Here is a 26,898-nt window from a genome sequence, read left to right as displayed (position 1 = left end):
TTCTGTTGGAGAGTTAGACGAGAAGATCGATACCACTCTCATATCTGAAAGAGGTATCAATGTTTTCATGTTAATCTCTACCAGAAGGTGAATAAGCATATTTCCTGAAATGTCAAACCATTCCTTAAATATGTTACATGAAATTAGATTATGAAGGATTTATTAAATCTTATTACCTTTTGGTATACATTTATAATCATTATATATTGTTTGTTTGGTACTCCGCTTGCAAAATATGTTTGCAGCACAAGCAGGAAAATGTATTAGTAAAAGTAATTTGATCTTCTCAGTAAATACTAAAAAGCTTTGAACTGATACAGTGAACATTTTGAATTTACAATTCTGCAGCTCCAACCTGGTTAATCTCACATTTTCCTTTTCACTTTAGTTAACTCCTATTCCCAGAATCTCATCTACCGGTTACGTTTTCTAAATTCATCAGTGATCATATCGTCCAATGAACCAATTTGCTGAGATTTGCAAAGCTGAAATGTAATTATTGAGAGAACAATCAACAAATAATTAACTGAGCTGATTACAGTATTGAGGCTGGAGATCTTGAATTGTGTATTGTTTTTTGTTTTAAATTTTATTTGCATTTTTCTTCTAATTTAGATTGTGTGTGTGTGTGTGTGTGTGTGTGTGTGTGTGTGTGTGTGTGTGTGTGTTTTACCACAAGCCATTAATCTAAGAGCACTCTTACTCTGACCTTTCTTTGTGATCATTATCAATGAAGGCTTTTTTAAACAATATATTTTTTTGGTATCGATTTTATAAAAATTCTTTTTTTGCTTTTCATCTTTTGGCTTTGATGCATGATGTGTTGATTTTTTGTTTTTATATGTTTCATATTCTATTCAGTATTGTTTTATAGAAGTGTTTCTGAAGGCCCTTATTGTATGTATTTTCTATGAACATTTTGTATTCCATACTTTTAGTAGATTTATATGATTGTAATAAAATGGCTCATACAAATGTTTATTAATTGGTCATGGTTCTTATTTCACTGCTTAGTACACAACTAGGACCAAGTAAGTCTTAATAGATAATCATTTGTAATGGTTTAATGGTATACGTGTAATTTACACTAATGAAAAAGGAGCTTTTCACAAAAGACATTTACACATTGTATGCATTGTACACAAGGATTGTGTGCTCCAAAACACGTTTGGACTAGAGTTGAAATGAATAATAGGATATTTTTTAAACGTGCCGGGAAATACACATTATTTTAATATTATGACATTATGATAATACATTTATTTTTTCATTTTTTATTTATTTTTCAATATTTTTAACAGGGACAATACAGATAGACACTGTCACATAAAATAAAATAATGCATCTGATGTAATGAATACAAGTGTGGGGCATCTAGCTGAAGCTAGTTTGCAGTCCTTGTTGTCTTCACACTCTGTGTGTATGATCATAGCCTTTGTTATGGATTTGCAGTTGAAACATTAGTTAATTTTTTTATTTTCAGTTAAAAATAACAAAGAATTTTTGATTTAAAAGTTACTCACTCCTTTAACCAAAGGGGGCATAGCCTAATTATTATAATACAACCAAGCTCTTGAAATGTGCTGTCACATTATTTATCCTACGTGGTAAATCCTAGAAAATAGCTTACTGTTAAACACATACAAGTAAAAGATTCTTAAAAACGATTGCATTTCATTTCATCTTTTTTTATTACGTCTTATTTAATCGTATTAATTTAATACTATTTCATCTTATTGTATCTTAATATTATCTATATTTAATTTAATTTTCTTTATTTTTGTATTATTACTTCCGCCTCCGGCACACAGTCAGGAAGAGGCGGGGCCTCAGTACAGGACGCTTGCCCACCGTTGTTCATTCAACATGGCAGCGGGACCAATTTCAGAAAGAAACCAAGGTAACTACATTATTTTAAAACCTGTTTCAACCTTTTGTTTAAGTCATTTATGAATCTGTTTGTAGGCTACACTTTCAACTGCTCCCCTTGTTTTTATGAGCGTCGCTGACCGCCGGGTCAACCAACTTAAATATTTAGCTAGTTTGCTCACATGGAAGTGTTCAGTTGTTAGCTTGCCGCTAATTTAGGCCATACATATAAACAATGTTAACCATTCAGCGAAGTTCTATTTACTGTTATCTATTTTACTTATTTGCTGCAAAAGAACCTAACGTTAGGTGTAACGTCAGCGTTGATTTTTTTATTGATTTAAGTTTGATTGTGAGCATGTTAGAAGCAGAGCTACGTTCTGTTGGCTAATAGCTAAAGTTAGCCTAGCAAGCTAATCATGTTGACTAGCTTAACAAATGATCACACATTTTCATATTTCAGCTTTAGGTGCTTCACACAGCGTTTGATAAGATAGAGAGGTGGTCTGTAGAAATAGCTAGCTAAACATTATAGTATTGTATAGCTAATATTATTGTTCACATCAGATAGAACTGTCAACTGTTAGCTTTATTTGGCTCTACTAAAACATTTTAGAATAGCCACATCATCTAGTTACATCATATCAAAATATTACAATGACTAATTCTGTATTATTGTTTGTTTTGATGTTTTTACACAATTTCTGTCATGTCCTCCAGCTGTAACCCTAAAAGGGCATTTACTATATTTTCCAAAGAACTGAAAGCCACAAACTTTCATTCAAAATACTTTATACTTTATTAATACCCTCAGGGAAATTACAACATAACATTAACAGGCATAATAAGTTACTTTGTAGAAAGTGTGCAGCCTTTTGTGTGTAACTGCATTCTTAGCTACTGAAATTCTGAAACTTTTAATATTTTTAGAAAATTGTTGGACAGTTTCAGAAATGGTTACAAGGATGAATAGAAACAGAATGCATCTTAAGCAAAAAAAGAAAAGCAACATTGATGATTGAGTTTTTTTCAGTGTAAGTGTACAACCACAGTTAATGAATAGTATCCCATGACTTCATCATTAACTTAATAAAATGTAAAAAAGAAAAGCCAAATCTTCATCACAGGTTACCAGACTTTAAAATAGTCCATTTGAAATGATTTGAAAACAAATCCCAAATTCATGTGAAGTTTTGTCTAATTTGGACATCTAAGATATATTCCATATCAAGTTTTATTTATTCTTATTTCTTTTTTTCAGATGCCACTGTGTATGTTGGTGGCTTGGATGAGAAAGTGTCAGAGCCATTACTATGGGAGCTTTTCTTGCAGGCCGGTCCCGTGGTCAACACGCACATGCCCAAAGACAGAGTGACTGGCCAACATCAAGGTGACTATCCGTTAATATTCTCTACAAACCCCCTCCCCCCATCCCTAAATCTTTTTGTATCCATGAGAATCTCTTTTGAAGATAAATAACAATCATGTAGTAACTTTTATTCTCTCCTTCTCAGGTTATGGCTTTGTAGAGTTCCTTAGTGAAGAAGATGCTGACTATGCCATCAAAATCATGAATATGATAAAGCTTTATGGCAAACCTATTCGAGTTAATAAGGCCTCTGCGCACAACAAAAACCTGGATGTGGGAGCTAACATCTTCATTGGTAATCTGGACCCAGAGATAGATGAGAAACTGCTCTATGACACATTCAGTGCCTTTGGCGTGATCCTCCAGACGCCAAAAATCATGCGAGACCCAGACACCGGCAACTCCAAGGGTTATGCTTTCATCAATTTTGCCAGCTTTGACGCATCAGATGCAGCTATTGAGGCCATGAACGGCCAGTACCTCTGTAACAGGCCCATCACAGTGTCCTACGCCTTCAAAAAGGACTCCAAAGGAGAACGACATGGCTCGGCTGCAGAGCGACTCTTGGCTGCGCAAAACCCCCTTTCCCAGGCAGACAGGCCACATCAGCTGTTTGCAGACGCTCCGCCCCCACCGAGTGCTCCGACGCCGGTTCTAACGGCAATGGGAGCTGGGATGCCAATGCCAGGTATGACTGAAATACTGTGGTTACACAGTAAAGTAGATGGTAAAACTTATAAGATGTTCCGCGGCTCCCCTCTTTTCAATTGTACATTATTTAACCACTGTTGTAAACAGAACCTTTAGCAACTGTTCATCATCAGGAAAGATCCAATTGATAATAACTTCGATTATAATTTCAGGTCATATGCTCACAGATAACATAATCTAATGTATATTTGTATGGTTTGACACACGAGCAAAATGGCAATTGCTCCAACTGCTTCATTTCCTGAAAGTGACATTATATATATATATATATATATATATATATATATATAGTAAATAATACTGCAGCAAATTTGTCAGTTATACATCTACACTTTCTTCACATAACAGTTTTTGATTATCAATGGTGTTGTTTTTCTCTTGTACTGCCCTGTCATATACAGCAGCTGCCTTTGATGAATGGTTATAGATTGAGTGGTTGATTGTAGTTAGTGCCATGAGAGCAAATAACCGGTTTTATTACTGGCAATGAGATGAAGTAGAACCCTGTAGGGAAAGGGAATGTGCTTCTCTGAGTGATGTCTTTTATCAGTAGGCAATAATGAGATTGATTTGATTCAATCACAGGCAATATCTGTAGCTAAAACATAACGGCTAACAAATGAGCCCTTTTATGAGATACTAATAATATACATTTTTTTGTATAACTGCCTAATGATGACTTTAATATTTAATAATTTATCAGTCAGGTAGCCTAACTTCGTGTACCAGTAGAATATGAAAACAATAACTTATTACAACTGGTTCTGTGCAGGCATGCCACCTCCGGGTTTCCCTCCTGTTCCTCCTCCTGGATCTATGCCCCCATCAATGCCCCCTTCGATGGCCATGCCTCCAAATGCAGGGGGACCAGGCCAACAGGGTGGCGGTGGTGGGCCCCCACCCGGACCACCACCCTTCCCTCCTGGCAACATGCATCCAGGTAACCGTTGTTAAATAAATGTTTCCACAGTAGATGCAAGTGGGAAGTTGTGCAAAAATATTAGGGCTGTGCTCGATTGAAGAAATTCTTAGTCGACTAACACTCATTCAATTGTATCAACTAATCAATTAGTTTAGAGATCTGTAAATCTGAGTTTCTCCGCAAAGAGTCATGCAAAAGCACCACTTTAATTCTTGTGTTTACCAGAGATGTGCTTGTACGTTTCTTGGAAATAAGTCATTCAGCATGAAAAAGCATAAAACATGACTAATCGACTAAAGAAATCTAAGTTGACTAAGACCAAAATGACCGATTAGTCGACTAATCGACTAAGAGGGAGCAGCCCTAAAAAATATACTGACAAAGTTTGGACATTTGTAATAGATCTGTGTGTCCTAAAATTCTGTCGTACATGTTAATCAGTGTTGTTAAAAACATAACCATGGGGGCGACCTCTTGCTCACCCAGTAAGAGCGTGCGCCCCACGTAGGCTGAGTCCTCTGCAGCGGCCCGGGTTTGAGTCCAACCTGCGGCCCTTTGCTGCATGTCATCCCCGATCTCTCTCCCAACTTTCCTGTCTATCCGCTGTCACGTTCAAATAAAGGGAAAAAGCCCCAAAAAATAATAATTAAAAAAAAACGTAACAATGTAGTTTGTTGATCGAGCGTGCCTGTAGACTTAATTGTTTCTGCTACACAGGTATGCCTCAGATGCCCATGCCCCCTCCTGGTCCACCTGGCATGGTCCCTCCACCTCCTGCTCCCCCAGGATCAAATCAGTCACGGGCACCGCTACCACCTGGCATGCCCCCACCCCCGCCTATGGGCATGCCACACAGAGCACCGTATGGACCTCCCATGGGTAAGCACTACAGCATCTCCTTGAATCTTTGTTGTCAAATAAGTCTACAGCCTAAAAATACTACCTCGGTCATTTTGTGGGAAAAATTCCTCAAAGAATTATTGAAAGAAGATTAAATAGATTTAATGATTTGTAGTATTGACACATACCCACGTTGCCATGAATACCTTGACAAATTACCTGTTATGGGCAGGTGTGCTATGGGTAAACCAAATTTTGTTGCACAATACATTTTTAAAGGGCATCTTCACCATAGTCCAGTTCTAATACTGAAAAGAAGAAACGGGTGACTGTCGTGACATTCCTCAAAATGGATATCATAGAGTCTGACACAGATCAGGAAGGCTTTATTAGATGTATCTCACACACTGTGACATGCAGTGACCCTGTTAGATTGTTGTTATCGCACAGTGTATAGGCGCCCTTACACATTTGAGTTTCACTTTAGTCTGGAGGTGGGTCGTCAGAAAGTCATCCAATCTGCATCCAAAAGTGGTTGATGACTTGGTGTAAAATGTATGTGTTTAAATGTTTGTATTTTGCAAGCTCCTCGAGTTGAAATCAGTTCACTAATTTGATCATAGTTCAGATGATGACATGAATGGCGGACGTGCCACCACACAAAACCATGAATGCGTGAAGAGAGAGCTGGAAAATGTTTTTGTCTGTCTGTCTGTCTGTCTGTCTAGCTATCTAGCTATCTAGCTATATCCGGAATTCTGGCTTTTCCGACCTGAAAATGAGACTCGCATATATATGGATTTATGTTTGTCTTCAAACTATCCCACTATTCACCATAACTGAACCCCTGTATATGATTCTTGTTTAGAACGCTGAAATATAGTTTACTGTGGTGAGAGCATATAGTCAACGGTAAAGATTGTCTCATGTTATGACTCTTGCTCTATCTCTCTCAGGTCACCCTGTGCCTCCCGGTATGAGAGGGCCTCCTCCCATGCCTCCACCTGGCTACGGTGCTGGCCTTCCTCCGCGTCCTCCTTTTGGCTTCCAGAGAGGACCTCCGATGCCTCCAAGGCCCCCCGGTGTCCCGCCCCGCATTCCTATGAGAGCACCAATGCCACCGTAATCCATCTCAGGCTGCAGAAACGCTCTTTTCTTTTTTAAAACCTCTTAAGATCTACTCAAGTTTGTTATAGTGAGAATAATTTAACCCTGTTTTTTCAGTGATTGTACAGATGAAGACCTCCGACGAATAAAAAATTTTTAGTACAATTTTTTTAGATGTTTTTTTCCTTCCTCACCTACAAATACTACAATTTCCGTGTGCGTTGTAAATCTCATAGGCCCTTTTCACGGCAGACATTTTGACACACGCAGAAGGAAAAGTAAAGGAGTGATTAACATTGATATTAGTTGTTTTTTATGTCTTTTTCATTAAGGCCTAATTTCCCTGGCAGCAAACTCACTGGCATTTCTTATTGGGACACTTTATTGGAGTCATCAGTAATGTTGTTTGGTTCCACCTGTGGTTTTACTGCAGTATTATTACTACGCAAGTCAAAATGTCTGCTGTTGGAAAATGGGTCATTTCTTTTGTCTTGTGTATACGTGGAAGTTTTTGTCCGAAGGTGGTTATAGGGAACGGTTATGGGGAAGAACGGTCATGCTCTGAAGAAGATGAATATGTGTCAAATGTAATGGCCGTGTAGGCAGTAGTTGTCTTTATATTTTGAGTACCCAACGGTACATAAAGCAGTGATGTAGTCCACCTAAATTTATACAACATAGAAATGTTACACTTACACTACACTAATAATAATTCAACATATGTTTAACACTTTGAAGTGAGCCATTCTGCATGAGATTTTTTCATTTTAAGTACATTTTTAGTAACTTAGTAACATGAATGCAGGGCTGTTGCTTAAGAGTAGTTTTACATTGTGCATACTACTTTTACTACTTCCACCACTGGCTATCAGGACGAGGACTAGGACCATCCCATATATTTGACACCGTGCTCGCCCTAGTTAACAAATACAATCAACTAGAATTCTATTGATGGGGGCATTTTATTTGAATGACACAGTGTGATGACATCACACTGTCTGGAAAGCTCACGTTTCTTCATAGCAGGTCTTGATGCTCACTAGAAGGGATCAAGAACATGGCAAGGGGTTGGCATGGCAACAAGAGTCAGGTGTACTTGCACGTGTGTGGTGTCTGTGCACACAATGTGATATTCATGTATAAAGACTATCTGTAAAATATATATATATATATATAGATATATATATATATATATATATATATATATATATATATCTCGCGGATGCATGTGTGCGAGAGTATAGTGTGTATTTAATATGGATTCAGTGTTTCCTAGCATGTTTTGCACAAAATATTAGATTTGAAAAAAACGTAAATTGCACGAGCTTTAAGGGGCAATTGTGGAGGAAAGTGGTGCGCAGATTGTGTGCAGATATGCGCCAAACCCCTCCAGATATGAAGGCGTTAATGTGTTCGTGCGCTCGTGAGGGTTTGCATTGGGGGAGGGGACCCCTGCACATCACTGAGTGTGTGTGGATGGCGTGGGCTTCTCTCCTCCTAACCGCACAGCATCATCACTCGGTTCACAGCAAAGACTCGTAGGCATCATCATCCTCCTCCTCATCCTCATCACCACCATCTCCGGGCTGAAGAGGGATCACATCGCAGGGATAAAGGTGAGTTTGAATGTAACGAGAATAATAATTAACTGTATAGCGGCTGATGTCGTCTTATAGCGTCTTATATGTATATATATTTTTGCATTAAGACATCGTGAGGAAGAGACGATGGGCGTGTTCTCCAACCGTTTTTTTTTTACACAGCAATTAAGATCGATTTTGTGAATCGAGTCGCTGGCCTATAATCTAATCCAAGTCGTGACAAACTGCTGGCAGTGTGATTCCTGTAAATGAGCACAGATGTCAGGATGCACGCTGCTATTAGTGACAGATTTATATTTTAATCCGGCATTATTTGTCTGCTGTGTAAATTGGCCTGTTAACGACAAGGCCATTTTTCTTCTTCTTAACATCAATGATTAGCTACGACTGTAGTGGAGGTTTATATTGCCCATATTAAAGCAGATTCCGGAATTCACATTCTTGCTGCCCCTTTCAGGAAATTGCTGCTGAAAAATAACCATTTAAGACAGCACAAATATTATAACCCATTTATAAATAGGCCTGTCAGAGCATACTAGGATAACGATTTGTGTTATTTCTGTGGCTGTCGTAAATGCGATGTTATCTTCAAATGTCCAGATTATTCATCACGACACTTCACATTCTGATAGAAATCGTTCAGTAGCTACTTTAAAAAGCGTGCGTGCTAGTAATGTGATGGCTATCTGCCTTGCTTGGCCAAAGGAAGTGGTAAACTAATGCTGATGATTATTTATTTTTTAATAGGGGAGAAAATATAGAGGGTTATAAAAGGGTTGCTCAAACCAGAGAGCAAAAACATCCATCGTCCTCATCCTCATCCTGCTCTTTATTACTGACAGAGCTGTGTGTTACAGGCTGCAAGGCGCTGTCGAGATGCTGTCAACTTGACAGCAGGGACGAAATGAGAAAAGTGCGTTTAAAGCCTTTGTTTGAGTCTGTCTGGTGCTCGCCTTTACACTTTAGTATCTTTGTGAAAAAGAGATACAAAATGGGAATTAAAGGATTAAAGTGCATAGGTTACAATAAGTTGTGTTTTGGAAAATATATCTATCTATCTATCTATCAATCTATCTATCTATCTATCTATCTATCTATCTATCTATCTATCTATCTATCTATCTATCTATCCATTTATCTATCTATCCATCCATCCATATATCCATCAAAGTCAGAGGTCGGCCTTTTTTACAGCAGAGATTTAGATTTGTAACAGTAGGAAGAACACAGGTGTACATAATACATTTATCGTTAATATTAATAGTAACGCCTGTGCTTTTTCCTACCATGACAAGTCCAAATTTCTGCCGTGAGAAAGGCCTGTCAGACCTCTGACTTCGTTCTCATGCTTACAAGGAGCAGTGATTACAGGCCTGTAAGTGCTTGAGTTCAAGGCATTATTAGGTTAGTGTCTATAGTTTAGCCTGGCTGACCAGGCCTGTGGGGTTCCTTTGATCTGTGCCAGTAAATCTGTTCATCATGCTGGCAGTGTGACTGGAGATGACGTTTGAATTAAATTGAACAAAAACAAACCAAACGTGTATTGTGCCTTGACCAGGAGGATACAGATGCTGGTACATGTATACTGTATATATCTTAGATAACTATGGGCCTGTTGTGCTTGGCCAGTTGTGCCAGTTTAACATCCATCCTGAGTGATCTGATCCCAAATGAACAGCTCTAAGTACCGATCACTCAGGACAGACGTTTAAACCAGGTCAGAACAGCCTATACGTGTGTTCTGGCTGCAGAATGTGTCTCCAAATGCATCCTGAGTGACCACTTGTGATCGGATCTCACTTCCCTGCTTTTTATGCAAATAAACATGTACATCCATTTAATTTTGCGTATAGGCTGATTATGAAACCATTATACAACAACCTGTTAAATAGTCTTTTTGAACATACCTCATTTTATAATGTACCCCTTTTACAGCAGCTAGCATAGATTTTGGCCGTCTAGTCTGCATAACTCAGGGCTGTAGCTGCCACTGAGGACATGTATTTTATATACTTTTATTTATTTTATTTTACCAACCTAAAGAGAAGTTTTGTCATTCTGTAATTGCACATAGTGTGTTTTTAATGGACAATTCTAACATTTTTAGCTTAATCATATTTACTGTATGTTTGACGGTTTTTAGTCCACAAATATTAAAATAAATATATGATTTATTATTTCACCATTATAATTTTACCGTGGGAGTGTGGAGACGGCTTTGAAGTAGCAATTAAACCATCACATGGGGGAGATACAATTTAAAGAAAATTGAAACGAAAGAATTGAGAAATAAATTTAATACCAGACAATTTCACAGGTTTCTTTTTATGGCCTGACCTCAGTATTTAGTCAACCCTGTCTCTGGCCCTGTATATGCTGTATACCTGGCAGACATTTAAAACCTCAGACCATTGTTACCTGTCAGACCTTGATTTTGAAACGGGTCAACGTGTGCGTCGCAGTGATGTCTCTCATTCTGTGTCTGTTGTCTCACTGCAGCGCAAAATCAAAGTGACATGTTGTTTTATTGCAAGGCAACCCGTGGCACACAGCGTCTTACATACAACAGCATATGGATGTGGGTATCTACTGGGTGAACTACACGAGTCAGTGCCTTATAAATGTTCTTATTTCAAAAGAGGATGTGATACTGCAGCAGACAGTTTAAATGGACATCAGTTTTACAGCTTCTTTTTCTCAATTTCAAGCCTCATTTGTTTTGGCACACAGCTCCTCTCAGTTTTTGAATTAATGATCCTTTATGGCTTCATTTGATTAATCCATGAAGTATACTTTATTGGTTTTCTTCAATATTGTTAATGCATTTTTTTTTTTATCGTTTCAACTTTTCAAAAACTCACATTTTAGTCCAGGATTTTGTGAGCAGAAGAAAATAAGCAAAGAAATAATGGAGAGGTCAGGTGTTAGTATATGTCGTGGGATGTCACAATAAACAGTGATCTGTAAGGCCTTCATGGATCCTTTGGAGCATCATGTCAGTCCCATTTTATTTGAGTCTTTGTCACGTACTTTAGCTCTTCACAATGAACTTCTGCACCAAGAAACATCCATTAAAAACCACTCTTGCCATTTAAGCCTTAATGTCTCGCCCTGCAATTACTGCTCAGGCACATCAGCAGTAAACACATGCTGGGCAGATAATGGAAATGCAACAGGTGTAGTCTTGAAACACATCACTATAGGCTGGTTAGGTGGTTTAGTTAGCTGAATGAAAAAAAGAATGATCAGTTCAAAGAAAGAAATGTCTCTGAATAGTAATAGGCATGAACCTCCCCCTTCCTACTAGTCTGGCTATCACCAGACCAAGCTCAATCTTTTAAGATTGAACATTAGTCTGGGGAGTCTGCTCTGTATTTTCTACTGCACAAGAGGCGTGATCAACGGGCATAGTTCAAATGACTGTACGCAATTGGATAATCCTTCACCCAATCGGACCAATGATCCGGGTGACGTACTTTAGCTGGTAAATTAGGCTACCAAAGCCGGTCTGTAGTAAAGCAAACACATCCTTCTTTTGTAGGAATTGTTCCAGGGCAAGTTTCTGTTCTGTTTTCAGAGAAAACTTGCCTCTGAAAACAGCAGCGACAGCGGCATCAACGTGTTGCTGCGCTTTGGTGGCCGCCATGTTGAATGTAAACAAAAAGCTGCTTGCCGTCACTTCTCTATCGTCATCGTGTTAAACCTGCCAATACCGCGCCAGGTGGATAAGCCAGTTTGTGATTGGTCCCTGCGGATTTGTAACGGAAGCAGGATAGAAAAATGTACAGGTTTCCAGCCTGAGCTGCAGGGCTAAATCAAATTGCCTGCAGATCGGACTGGGTTTACCCAGTCTACCCTCCTACACCAAAAGACACTAAACGCCTACAAACAAGACATTTTTTTGTATTCACTTTATAGTAGTTTTACATCTCCTTGTTGTCCTTTTATGTCTCTTTGTGGTTGTTTTATGACCCTTTGTAGTCATTTGAGTCTCTTTAATCGTTAAAGTCGTCTGTGTTTCTTGTAGTCACTTGGCACCTCTTTGTAGTCATTTTGTAGTAGTTTTACATCTCCTGCAGTTTTCTCTTTGTGGTCATTCTGCATCTTGTTGCAGTCATTTTGTGTCTATGGAGGTTTTAAGTCTCTTTGTAGACACATTGTAGTCATTTAGCATCTCTTTGTAGTCACTTTATCTTTGTACTCATTTGATTGACTTTTGCAAGAAATGTCACTACATTGCAACAGCCCCCTGACCCTTTGGGCCCCTGTTTCCAGTAGGCCCATTTATTGTAATGAGTCACCAGAAATGCGCACCGATGCTTTTGCAGCTCCTATCAAATGTCTCTCTTGATAACAAAGCGCCTTTCCATGAAACATACCACTATATGCCTGAATGAAAATTATATAAGATTGGTTCATTTATATTTTTATTTTCTCCCCAGACATAAGAAGAGCCTGTTGTCAGTCAAGTGACTGATCTTAACTGCTATTTAAGTCTGTGAGGTGTATCCTGAACACACTGAAGGTTCAGGTGGCTTCTCCTCTAAATCTTTGACCACTTTTGCATCTTCTGAACCTTTTTAAAATGGAGGACGGCTACCAAAACCGGACTGCCTTCATAAAAGGCGCCAAAGACATTGCCAAAGAAGTCAAGCGGCAAGCATCTAAGAAGGTCGGCCGTTCAGCGGATCGCGTGAGTGATCAGTACAGCAAGCGCTCCTACAACCGGTTTGAAGAGGATGATGATGATGACTACCCCACTCAGGTAAGCCAGGATGGAGGCTATTACCGTGGAGATAGCCAGGCGGCCAATGACGATGAGGGCGGCCACAGTGACTCCACAGAGGGTCATGATGAGGATGATGAGATCTACGAGGGTGAGTACCAAGGAATTCCCCGGGCTGAATCAGGCAAGGGCAGCCTGGCTGGGGGTCCGGGCTCAGTGACGGCCGGCGCTCAGCAGTTCAGAGATATCGGAGTGTCTGAGGCCGAGAGGAGGAAAGACCAGGAAGAGTTGGCTCAACAGTACGAGACCATTTTACAAGAATGTGGTCACGGGAAGTTCCAGTGGAGCCTGTACTTTGTGCTGGGGCTGGCTCTCATGGCAGACGGTGTGGAGATCTTCGTGGTCGGGTTCGTCCTGCCCAGCGCTGAGAAGGATATGTGCCTGTCTGAACCTAACAAAAGCATGCTAGGTAAGACTCTTACAGTGTCTCCTCCTTATGTTGAACAGGTTCTGGTTTGGCTGTGTCAAAATGCATTTCAATTTGCTTTAATGATAAGGTTGTCTATTAGTCTACATTTTTCTTATTGTCAACAAATCTCCAAAACCAATCTACTAACAAGAATTGGCTGTGAATCCACATTTTTACTATCATGAACATAACAACTCTTTTACTGAATCCTACGTACACAGTCCTGCTGCCAAATGTGTAATAATTTGCAGCTGAAAATAGTCCCCAACGAATACACTATTTACTCCTGTTTGAGTAATGTTTGCTAAAAACTACAGTGCCCAGCTGTTTAAGAAATTTACATAGCCATAAAAAAAAGAAACTATATATTTGGGAGCTGTTTTTAAAGGTTTAGGTCTTCAGTAGACAACTAAATTTGGAGCTGAGAGACAAACTAACTCATCATTGGTTTTGGTGTTTTCATGGAATTTGTTGACAATAAGAAAAATAAAGAATAATGCCTGATCTTTTGAAAAAAAGATCATAACATAATCTTATAGTAGAAGTGTAGCAGAAATGAAGAGACAGGACAGACTTACATTTGTTGCTGTAGTAGTTTCATTCTCTTTGCTCTCTCCACAGGTCTGATTGTATATTTTGGGATGATGGTTGGGGCTTTCCTCTGGGGGGCTCTGGCTGACCGGATAGGCCGTCGGCAGTCTCTTCTCATCTCTCTCTCCATCAATAGTGTCTTCTCCTTCTTCTCCTCCTTCGTCCAGGGCTACAGCACCTTTCTGTTTTGCCGACTCCTCTCAGGTGTTGGGTAAATGGAATTTTTCATTTAACTTTTATTTAACCAGGTAAGCTGATTGACAACAAATTCTCAACATAGAGTTACGCATTAAATACGCAAAATATAAACATACAAAATACAACAAAGAGTCTACAAAAAATGTGTAGTACAGAATCTGTATTCAATTTGTGCTAATGGAATAGTGCAAAAAGATTAAACAGATATTAAAGAACTATGACAGCAGTGCAGGTAAGATTGTGCCACTATGCATTGGAGCATAAGAGACAATAAAGTGAGTGTGTGCAATACTGCGAAGAGAGTTAACACATGCAGCGGTCGGACAAGAGCTCAGACAGCAGTACTTTAAGAAATAAACTATACACACACACGCACACACACACACACACACACACACACACACACACACACACACACACACACACACACACACACACACACACACACACATATATATATATATTTAAATCTGGGACACTTATTCTGATCTGATTTGTCAGTTGCTTCACTTTAAGGTTGGATATGTTTTAGTTTACAGGGAATGACAATCCAGTACAATCCAGCAGGGTCAAAAAGTTAAACTCAAAAATCAGCTTTAACATTAACATAATAAAATTAACAACTTACATAACAATTTAAACACAATTACATATAGTAATTGCACCAGCAGTAAAGTCTTTACATCATTAAAAACAGCAGTTTCTCTGGTTTAGTGAAGTGACAAATTGAGATGCTGTAATCATTCCCATTTGCAGTCAAATCAATCACGTTTCCACAGAGCTTTTGTTAGTTTTGCACCAATGTGATGGACTCATGCAAGCAAATAATCCGTCTACCTAAACTCTGTGTGCTTGAACTTAAACGAAGGAACAGTTACTCAGTTGGTTTTCTGATCTTTGCAGGATTGGTGGCTCAATTCCCATCGTGTTTTCCTACTATTCTGAATTTCTGTCCCAAGAGAAGCGTGGTGAGCACCTCAGTTGGCTCTGCATGTTCTGGATGATTGGGGGAATATACGCATCTGCCATGGCCTGGGCTATAATCCCACATTATGGTGAGTACAGTCACCATATCCATATTCCTGACCATATCCCTGAATTTATGAGATTATGGTTAGCTACCTTTGCTATTATTCAAGCTAGCGGATCGTCCTCCTTTGATTTATAGCAAAAGTTAATAGCAATAGTTCAACATTTTGGGGAATACACTTATTTGCTTCTTGCCGAGAGTTACATGAGAAGATCGATACTACTCTCATATCTGTCCATTAGAATGCTATAGCCAGTTAATTTAGATTAGCACAAAGACTAGAAAAAGGGGGAAACAGCTGTCTACCTACCAGATAAAAGTGAAGGTAACTAAATAACACATTACATTTTATTTGTTTATTTGTTGGCTCTAAGCACTGCAGCCTAGAAATAGTCCGGTGCATAACCTCCTGTAAAATGGTGAATTGTTGTTTTTACACTTTGTTTTTTGTTCTTATTAAACAAACAAGATATAACATGTGAATTAGTGAGCTTTAGAGGTGCTGGTAGCCAGATTTTGTTACCTTTGTACAGAGCCAGGCTAGCTGTTTCAAGTCTTTATGCTAAGCTAAGATATCCGGCTGTTGATTGCAGCTTCATATTTAACAGACAAAGATGAGAGTGGTATCAACCTACCTACTCATCTAACTCTTACATTTAGATGCAGCAAAGTTAAACACAATTTTGAGCCTCAGTTTCGGCTGATAAAATCATACAGGTTTAAAGGACAATTCCGGCGCAAAATGAACTTAGGGGTTAATAACATATGTGTACAGAGTCGACCGTTCTCTGGGATATGTTTTCATGCAAATCGAATGTGTCTCTAGCTTGAAACAAGATACCGCAAACCGCTGATTAGCTTCTAACGCTAGCCTTCGGGGCAGAGGGTAAATTGTTATTTCTACACTACTAACAAGATAGTACCACACTTCAACGCTAGCTTGTTTCAAGCTAGAGACACATTTGATTAGCATAAAAAGATATCCCAGACAGACGGTCAACTTGGTAAACATATGTTATTAACCCCTAGGTTCATTTTGCGCTGGAATTGTCCTTTAAGCTTGTCTGCTAGAAAGCATCATCCCAGAGACACTGCACAGCGGCTGACCTATGACTTATCGAAAAAAAAGAACATAGTTGATACAGTGTAACATCAAACTAAATAGATTTCTGCCTAAGCTTTATAAAAATTGATTGTCTGACTGTATCTGTTGTAAAAAGTGTAAGGTGTGAGCTCATTTCTTTTTTTTTTTTTTTTTTTTTTGTCTATTAGGATGGAGTTTCCAGATGGGCTCGGCATATCAGTTCCATAGCTGGCGTGTGTTTGTGTTAGTGTGCGCATTTCCTTCTGTGGCGGCCATCGCTTCCCTCAGTGCCATGCCAGAGAGCCCACGCTTCTACTTAGAGGTTAGCAGATGTGCTTGTTGACAGATATTCTCACAGTATTGGCTGGTTTTACTCATGTATGAATTATTACACATGTGAAGTATCTTGAATGAAGATCATTTCTTCTTCTGAATGTTTAAATGAATGGAGATGAATGCATACAAAAAACAGAAAGGTTATACAAAGTATGAGGTTTACTTTTCTTTCAAACAGAATGGCAAACATGACGAAGGCTGGATGATTCTGAAGCAAGTTCACGACACTAATATGCGAGCAAAGGGACACCCAGAGAAGGTGTTTTCTGTAAGTATCTATCATAAGAGTCGTTATACTGTATATCAACTTTATGCCTTCATTAGATAGTCGACAGCAGAGAGATGACAGGTAAGGAGGGGAGAGATAGATTGGGAATGACATGCAACAAAGGTCACTGGCCGTATTTGTGTGTAAGCTGCACAGTTATTAAAACTTTGTCTCTAGTCGACACAGCTTGAACAATTTTCCCCTGGGATCACAGGTGTATGACTTCTCCAACTTACGTGTATTCTAGCAGGTACATTAACAAGAAATGAACTGCTATTTGTTGCAATGAAAACAGGACGAAGTAGATTTTCACTTATAAAAATCTAAACAGTCAGGTGCATATTCATTTTACTCTGAAATCATTAAAATTCTTATTGATAAGGTCAAAACAACATCTGCTCCCACATTTGCTGTCTACATTTTAGTGGCAGCATTACAACAATTAAATTAAACAACAATAACAACTCATAAAAAGTACCATTGTTATTTGACATAGTTACGCTTTCTGTTTGCCTAATCCTTTTCCTCTCACTGTCTTATCTGCCTGACATTCCTCTAAAAAAATGTTACCATCCAAATTCATTTTAATGACATCTGGCTGAAAGACTTGCGTCTCTTTCATCCAAGGTCACCACTATTAAGACGGTGAAACAGATGGATGAGTTGGTGGACACTGGCACCGATACTCCAGTCCTGAAACGCTACAGGCTAAAGATTATGAGCCTCTCCCAACAGGTGAGTGAAGGAGATTTGATATGGCAGTTCTGAACCAAAACTGTAACCAAGTTTTAAAAGCATGTAATAAAACACCCCTGAGATCATGTCTGAAATCACTGCTCTTAAAAAACAAAGTCTTACAGTAATTGTACCATAGTATGAGGCTGAGGCGTTTTACAGCTTGTGGCTGTGAGTAAAAGGCCTCAGTGGAGCTAGCATCAGTGGAAAGGAACAGTGTGGATGGAGGTGTGGGTAGCAGCCGAGAATAGCAAAGAGGATGCAAATACCTCTTTACCTTCTTGACCTGCGTTTGATTACATGAGTGAATTAAACCAGAAAATCAACAAATTATTAGAAGTTTTTTCAGCCATATCCACATGCAGACTTCCCCCTAAAATTGAATTTGGTGATACTTTGTTTGCATCTGTGACTACATAATTAACACATTTGTATTTGGCTTTCTTGTGTTCTTGATTGTGTTGCACAATGTTGCAGCAACGTTGCTCCAGGCATAAACTTGACCAGCTTTGTGCCTAATTTTAATATGCATTCAGCCTACGCTGTGCTCCACGCCTGCACCCTCCATTTTCTTCTGAATCTGAATCTGCTACTGCACCACCACCTTCTTAATGCCTACAGAAAAGTCTCTACTTTTAATGCTGAAGATGTAATAATGTAGTTTTGTGTAGATGCCAAGCATGCAGGTCTTAGAAAGGCAGACATTTTGGGAAAACCAGGCTGGCTGCTGTCATGTTGCATTCAGTTTTTACCTCCTATTTATTCAAGTTGCATGTTACCGCGCAGAAATATCACCATCAGATTAAAGTGAAACCATAATGCAATGTGTGTCAAAATAACATAATTGGATCCGACAAATTAACTGAGAAGAATCTTATCAGAAATGTGTTTTCTTTTTCACATGTTGCAGATTCGGAATAACATTGTTGCCTGCTTTAGCCCAGAATATAAACGGACGACTTTCATGCTCATGGCTGTTTGGTTTACCATGTCTTTCAGGTAAACTAAAGACTCATAAAAACCTTTGCTATGTGGTGACTCACGTTAACTTTTGATACCTATTTCATCTGTATTGACTCTACTGAAACCTTGCAGCTATTACGGTCTGACAGTGTGGTTCCCAGACATGATCAAGTACATCCAGAAGCAGGAATATGAATCACGCACAAAGACCTTCAGTAAGGAACGCGTGGAGCATATCACTTTTAACTTCACCCTGGAAAACCAAGTTCATCTTGAAGGACACTATTTTAATGACAAGTAAGTGTTTTGTGAGCTGCAGTTTTTAGTCAAACAGAGGTGGATTGGTCATTAGTAAGATTTACATTTGAACGCTATTAAATCAACAATAATAAAACCACAGAACAGAACGTTTTGCTGAAAACCTGTGACCTGTTTATTAGGTTCCTCAACTTGAAGATGAAGTCCATGGTGTTTGAAGACTCAGTGTTTGAGGAGTGCTACTTTGAGGACATCACCTCTACACACACCATATTCAGAAACTGCACCTTCATTGCAAGTTTGTTCTATAACACAGGTAAATATGATCGGTAATTCATCAGTGTTAAGTATTGCATCAGTCAATTGTTTTATTTTTTCATCATTTAGTGTCTAAATGTCAACAATAAAAAATAAACATGATTATTAAAAGCACTTAGAGGTCAAGGTGAAAACTTCTTGTTTTGACCCAACAAATGTCCAAAACCCAAAGAAATTCAATTCAAATCTGCATTTATTAATGTATGTACACATGCATTAGACACAGAGCAATATTAACATTTATTTGAAGTCATATTTCTGGCCCTCCAGAACATGTTAGTGTATTATTTACTTACCTTTTAGCTCTGTTTTGGTCTCCACCACCTCCTGAGGGAAATATCTTCCTCTCTCAATAAATTAAAACTGAGAAAAGACATGAGTGGAACAGCATAGCCCGGTGATAATTATTTGTGAGTGAACCCTTTCACATTACGTATAGTCATTTGATACATTGTTAGTGTTAAAATATTGCAGCTGTAAAGTGATATAAAGCATCAACTAATCATTTCAGCTCAAGTTTCAATTACAACTGTAAGTAAACAGTTTTGTAATAATCACTACACTGTTATTACACATGCTGCCCAGCAAAAGCAAAAATTATTTGAGATTAAATATGCATTTTAGGTTGTTTAATTGCAGCCTGAAGTAAAAATAGAGAACATATAAAACACAGATGTTCAGCAGGATTGCAACCATGGAAACATTCTGTTGCTGGTAACCCTGGGTTACTCTGCAGCAGAACTGTTACTGTAGCAACATAAACAAATCCCGGCCAGACTTATTGACAGCGAGTGATGCGATTAGCTGCCAAACATGCTTCATAATTAAGAAAAAACAGATTTAAGAATGTGTTAAGTGGATAATCAGAACTAAAGCTTCTTCTTAGACACAACTTGATTCAACATCTTGATTTTTCTGTCTTTATTTTTTCTCTTCAATGTGCTTTTGTTCTGTATGTTTGATGTTGTTCTTGAGATGTTTTTGTTCTTAAATGTCAGCTTTTAACTAAGCAAGTATAGCCTACAACTAATTTTACAGTAGACCAATGCTTTGTATATTAGTGTAATACTGTACACATACACAAAAAAAGGAGGTGGGGGTTTGGTGCATACAGGGCATTTGCTGTATGGTTTTGATTTCTGTTTGTGCTTTCAATCAACATGTCAGAATCTCCCTGAGAAAGCTGTTTCTTAAATCCCAACATCTTCACTTCCACAGTAACCGCCTCAGCAGCTTTTACAGCAGCAGTATCTTCTCATCCCCAAAGCCAACGATACATTCTTTTATGTTTATGTCATTTGGACATCTAAGATTTTATGATCATTTTAATGCCTGACTCCCTTTCATAAAACTGTTATTGGTTATTGGTATGGAAGCAGTTTAAGCAGTGTCATCAGAAAATCTAACCATGTAGTTTTTGTGCAACTGCAGGCAACAAAGTATGAACAGAGAATAAAGTAACAGGCCTTGTAACCTCTTCTAACCTTTTCTATTTTTTACCCGTTATTTATTTTGAAAGGTTCATAGTGATGGATGCTGTTGTGCTTATGTTTAATCTCTGCCTGAAAGGAATCTTGATTAAAAACAGCCGCTGACAGAGGATTGGTTGTGTGGTAGCTGTGCAAATGTTCTGGTTTCTTCTGCTGAGAGATCATTCAATCCTCTCCTTCCATGTTTTTGGGAAACCGATAACTTATGTGTGTGCTTTGGTTTCAGGGAGAAAACAATGAAGTCAGATGTTCTCCCAAAAATAAAATGCTTTTCATGCTTTCCATAATAATGAAAGTATAAAAATAAAATAAAAAGTCTAAATTCTATGCAAATGTACCTAAAGTCGTGTTAAGTGGCAGTGATAGAGAAACTATGTTACATCTGTACTAAAATATTTGCTATGAAGAGCACTGTCCTAATCTTTGGTTGATATTTACTTTCTAGCGTCTTTTAGGAGAAGATAAACTGTAAATATAAACGTAGATTACATTATTTAATTGTACACAGCAAACATGCAGAGGAGGTGAAAGTGAGTTTTTCCATCACTGAGTGTCTCCAATCCTCCTCTCAGGCTGCATACAGCCCGAACAACCTCCATTTGAAAAAGAAACTGTAAAAGTTAGGGGGACAGAAATGTGATTTAAAAAACCCATCCCTTGTGGTAATTGCACAGTTTTATTTATTAATTCTTCAGGTATTCATAAATGTCAGACCAATAACACCCCTCTCTCTCTCTCTCTCTCTCTCTCTCTCTCTCTCTCTCTCTCCCTCTCCCTCTCCCTCTCCCTCTCCCTCTCCCTCCCTCCCTCCCTCTCTCCTTTTTTCTCCCTTTTTCTCTTTCATCAGATTTGTTCAAATACCGGATGGTCAGTTGTAAACTGGTCAACAGCACGTTCCTCCACAACAAGGAGGGCTGCATGCTCGACTTCAGCGATGACTTCAACAATGCCTACATGATATACTTTGTCAACTTTCTTGGCACGTTGGCAGTGTTACCTGGCAACATCGTGTCTGCTCTATTAATGGACAAAATTGGCCGTTTAAGGATGCTGGGTAGGTTAATCTAATCAATGCAGATAATTCACTAATGGACATAGGGGCTATATGACTTAATGTTATTCTGATTCCTCTCTCTTTCTTGTCAGCGGGATCCAGTGTCATATCTTGTGTCAGCTGTTTCTTCCTGATGTTCGGCAACAGTGAGTCGGGGATGATCGCCCTCTTGTGCCTGTTTGGTGGCATCAGCATTGCCTCGTGGAATGCCCTGGATGTGATAACAGTGGAGCTCTACCCCTCTGATAAAAGGTAACATGAGATGCACTAACTCATGGTTTGGTTTTTAAATTGTTGATTTTCTACTGAATTGTGAACTTGTGGGGAGTCATAAGGTGGAAATGCAACATAGGGCTCTATTAGTTATTCTTAGTTTTCCTGACAATATTTTTTAATTTTTTATTTCTATGTATTCATTTTTCAGTATGTCATTTCTTCTTTTCTTTTGTTTGTGGGGTTTTTCTTTTGTTTCCTGCAGGTGTTCAGGTGTACTTATTTTGCTTGATTGGTGATAACACGATGAATCAAATTACTTTTAGATGAAGACAGCGCTGTCAGTTAGATGCTGTAGGTTCAGGTTGTTGACTGTGACAATAATTTTCCCAAGCAGATGTGGACAGATGGTATTGGTGTATCGTGCCTAAACACTGTTCCTGTCAATCTTCTGAGTCACATATTTCTGCTTGATATGGATTAGCTGTAAAAAGTTATTTAACTTTAATGAGTATTTATTGCTTAAAGTGTGTAGGATTTAGGGGGATATATTGGCAGAAATGTAATAAAATATTTAAAACTATGTTTTCATTAGTGTAAAATCACCTGAAAAGAAGAACCGTAGTGTTTCTTAGAATGAGCCCTTCATATCTACATAGAGAGCGGGTCCACTCAAGGGGGTAAGCTTCGCTTCAGAACTCGAGCCATCATGGCGCCATGTTGTTGCTAACTGGCCATCACCTCCTGTTAGCATTCCGCTGACCGCCATTTTTTTTTTACGTCACTTGACTGCGAATAACTTTACATCTGAAGCGTTTAAAGACTCTATTTGTCCGTTGTTTAGTTCCAAAGAAACACAACAATGTATAAAAGGCTCCATTACCTTGTACCTCACGTTATGGCTCCGTAGCAGACGTTTTTGTAAAAATAGGCTAACGATTGTGTCATAACCAAGTGACTTACTGTCGCATAGTAGAGGAATTACCGTATAGTACAGGAGAAGCTCGCAGGCAGTTTCGACTTACAAGAGATGTTTAGGTTTAATTACTAATGTTAACTAGCATGTTAGTGATCAATAATTAGCCTGTGCCCATGTTATCTCCTTACATACACCTACAGTCTCCGTATCTGTAAGATTGGGAATGATTGAGATTTCTCTTGGCACAGCTACCAGAAGACTTACAACTTTCAGACACGTTGCTCACGTCACATTCTCTCAGTTGGAGGCTGCGCAGTAAAGCTGGCCATCACCGGAAAAGTGCTTCTAATAGCCTTCACTGTCTCCGTCCAGAGCAACGGGGTCTATTGGTCCATTATATACTGTCTATGGGTCCACTTCCACTGAGTCTGCCATGTTGCATTGCCATGTTTTCTACAGAAGCCCAGAATGGACAAACCAAACACTGGCTCTAGAGAGGGCCTTTCACATTTTGATGTTACAAGACCACCATAGGTTCTACTACACACTTGGAAAGAAAGGGGTGATTGAAGGGTATTCAATTGGTTGCAATCTGTAACTTCACCGCTAGATGCCACTAAATCCTACACACTGCTCCTTTAAAAAAAGAAAAGCTCACTGCTGTCATACCGTACATGCTCTGATGATGGCTCCATGACAACATGCTTCAGCAGATTTGTGAGCCTATTGATTGCAAATAAATGTACCCAAAAGGATCAATACATGAGGTGATTCTTTTGTTGTTTTCGACCTCTGGAGTGTTGCCTTTTTGTCCTCAGTTTTTTGGGAAATACAGACATTGCTGTTGTTGTTTTTTTTAAATAGAGCTAAAGCTTTTGTGTTAATTCATGAGCTTTAGAGGTGCTGATTGGCAGATTTTGTTACATTTGGACAGAGCCAGGCTAGCTGTTTCCCCCTGTTTCGAGTCTTCCTTCTAAGCAAAAAAAACAACAATATTTGTTTGCAATGCAGTGTTGCAGTGAAGTTAATTTCTTGTCGGACAAATGTTTTTTCACCACTGCAACATTATCTTTTGGTGTCTCATAAGTCCATGTGGGCTGGGCACTTGTATACATGACACAATAAAAAAAAAAAAACTACTACTACTATCCTACTAGCAGTATCATGAGAAGTACAAAAAACTATTGTGAATATAGAATTTTGTGCTCACACATTTTTATGTTTTTTACATTCACCTCATATTTTTACTCATCTGTACTACAAATTACTTCAGAGAAGGTGTTGTAGAAGAAAACTAAGCATGTCCGTATACAGTAATCTGGCACACTAAAATAGGATTAAAGATCAGTAAAAAACCCTCATCTTGTATCAGTTGCTGAAACTTCTTCACTGTGATTGTGTTTCTCCCTCTTTTCCTGTCCTCAGGACCACAGCGTTTGGCTTCCTGAATGCCCTCTGTAAGCTGGCGGCCGTCCTGGGCATCAGCATCTTCCAGTCATTCGTCGGAATCACCAAGGCTGTACCCATCTTATTTGCCGCTGGCGCACTCGCTGCAGGTAGTTTCCTTGCAACCAAGTTGCCTGAAACACGAGGCCTAGTGTTGCAGTAAAACAAAATGACCAGCAGTAGGCAGCAGAGCACAGCCAGAGTGTGTGTTCGACAACTAATGAGCCCGAACATCCCTGAGAGCTTCAGCGCTGCCCGTCACACACACCAACAGAGCTGACTGCCATCCCCATTGTAAGCCCAGAATCCTTTGAAATATGGATTGCATCATTCAAAGTCTATACAGAGCCACAGCGATTAAGAGAAGAGCACACAGATGTAGAATTAAATACCTGTGTCATGATAACACAACTACACACTCCACTCCACAGGGTGATGCAGTACAAATTGTGGTGTGCAGTAAGGATAACATGATCATTCCTGGGAGTTTTCTCTCACTGGCCCATAGATAATATCAAACACATTTGAGAAGACAGAGATGTCAAATGAAGAGACGAGACAGAAAAAAAGCCATTTATAGGGGAACATGAAAAGATTTAGTCCATATATGTTGTCAGTTTTTGAATATGACTGTAGTGTTTTTCTTTCTCTTCTGTCTGCGGCCTCAGTGACTGGCTTTCAGTGCTGCTTTTTCATTTGCTGCTTGTACAGTTCACTTCACATCCATCCATCCAGGCTGATGCTTGTGCTTTGATGATGTTGTTCTTTGAAACGATCTCACAATTTCATGGTAAATATATTTTCTCTAAAAAAAAATGCACATGACCTTTGACCACTGCCGAGTCAGACCAGTTTCTACCAAAAAATATGAAAACATTCCAGTGACGCTTGATTTATTCAGAAACAAAAAAAGTAATTTTCCTTGTCCCTTCATAAATTCAGTCTACTCCTCTATTGACAGCCTCAAAACACAGACAGGTGAAGATGCATTTCACAGGATTCTCTGTTGTAAATGGGATAAGTTGGATCCAGCTCCTCAGTGTTTAGTGTTAAACTAATGTTTTTCCCTTGCTGTTGTTGAACCATACAGCTGTGGCGGTGTCATGTTTGCAACACAGGGGCGTCTGAGGGACGGATTTTGGTCAAGTGCTAAATACAGAGCAGATACTATAGTGTAATATTTGCCTAAATTAGTCGTGTGCGTGTGCGTGTGCGTGTGCATGTGTGTGTCTTTGTTACGTGAGACAAGAGAAAGCGTCCATTTAATGCAATTCAGTGCAGCCATGTAGACCATAACTTACAGATCCAACAGCAGAATGTACGGAACATTGGTCCCCAATTAATTTATATCAAATAGAACTCATGCAGTAGCTCAGGTGTGGTGAAATGTTTAGGCCACGAGTACAGCTGGTATTATCTTTAAGCGCCACTCCAACAAATTATTCTACATGCAGGATAGTTTTCTGATATTTCTGATTTAAAAATAAATAATTTCCAGCTCCATCTGATATGCATAGCTGTGTTAATTAGCCTTAATGTGAACACAAGTCATTTGATTGAGTGTGAAGTTTGACAAAAAGCTTTCTGCAGAGCTTTCAACAGCATCTGTTTCTTAGCAGTTTGCTTTGTGTTTATGGAGAATGAAAGCTCTGCAAAAAAAGCTACTAAATTGACCTCAACATAATTTATTTTTATCATTGTCATTTGGTTGTTTTGTATTTTCCTGTTTGGCCTCAAACAAACAATGCAGTATTCTTTCTTAAAATTGTGTTAATGCCCCTTAAAAGTCATGATGTGACTTAATTATTCTCATAAGCACAAATCAAATGGGACCAACAGAAGAAAAATCTGTGAAAAAAGAAAGAGTCCTATTGATCAGGTAGTGCAGCACAAAGGGAAAACAGAGATTACAAATCCCTTCTCTAATTTCATTTTAAGGGCTTGTGTTCCTGTTATTCTTTTACTACATTCTTTCGTGTTCCTGTATGAGATAAGTACACAAGAAAAATGCCTTTATAATATTGTGACTTTTATCCAAATTGGACACAGTCGCTCTAAAGGAAAGCTAACCGAGTACCATTATTTATACATATCACTACTTCGGTATAATTTCTCCAAAGGTATACATCAATACGTGTGCTGACAATCAGCGGGTGAGTATGTGGGTGCTGCTGTCGCCCATTAGAGTATGTTGTTAGACCTAAAGACGTCTTCTGGATTGTGGTGTGTGTGTGTGTGTGTGTGTGTGTGTGTGTGTGAGAGAGAGAGAGAGAGAGAGAGAGAGAGAGAGAGAGACTTTAAAAGAATAATTTAACATTTTGATAAGTGTGCTTATTCATTTTATTGCAGAGTCAGATGACAAGATTGATACCACCATGTCT

At 38.8% G+C, this 26,898-nt stretch overlaps 2 protein-coding genes across 2 annotated transcripts; both read left to right on the top strand.

Moving 5' to 3' along the window:
* Positions 1–1,818: 1,818 nt before the first annotated feature.
* Positions 1,819–6,983, top strand: sf3b4 (splicing factor 3b, subunit 4). Its single transcript, XM_028597890.1, has 6 exons — positions 1,819–1,900; positions 3,131–3,259; positions 3,384–3,926; positions 4,722–4,889; positions 5,589–5,750; positions 6,668–6,983. The coding sequence occupies exons 1-6, from the start codon at positions 1,867–1,869 to the stop codon at positions 6,835–6,837; spliced, it is 1,206 nt and encodes a 401-aa protein (XP_028453691.1). The 5' UTR covers positions 1,819–1,866; the 3' UTR covers positions 6,838–6,983.
* A 1,318-nt stretch (positions 6,984–8,301) lies between these two features.
* On the top strand, positions 8,302–25,623 carry LOC114568295 (synaptic vesicle glycoprotein 2A). The gene is made up of 13 exons (XM_028597826.1): positions 8,302–8,434; positions 12,862–13,614; positions 14,236–14,416; positions 15,307–15,458; positions 16,706–16,839; positions 17,032–17,121; positions 17,749–17,856; positions 18,767–18,855; positions 18,952–19,116; positions 19,260–19,393; positions 21,733–21,939; positions 22,032–22,191; positions 24,497–25,623. The coding sequence occupies exons 2-13, from the start codon at positions 13,005–13,007 to the stop codon at positions 24,678–24,680; spliced, it is 2,214 nt and encodes a 737-aa protein (XP_028453627.1). The 5' UTR covers positions 8,302–8,434; positions 12,862–13,004; the 3' UTR covers positions 24,681–25,623.
* The last annotated feature ends 1,275 nt before the right edge of the window (positions 25,624–26,898 follow it).

Source organism: Perca flavescens, chromosome 14 (genome assembly GCF_004354835.1).
Source record: "Perca flavescens isolate YP-PL-M2 chromosome 14, PFLA_1.0, whole genome shotgun sequence".
Lineage (NCBI taxonomy): Eukaryota > Metazoa > Chordata > Actinopteri > Perciformes > Percidae > Perca > Perca flavescens.
Note: the sequence above shows the minus strand (reverse complement) of the source record. Positions and strands in the feature narration are given on the sequence as shown.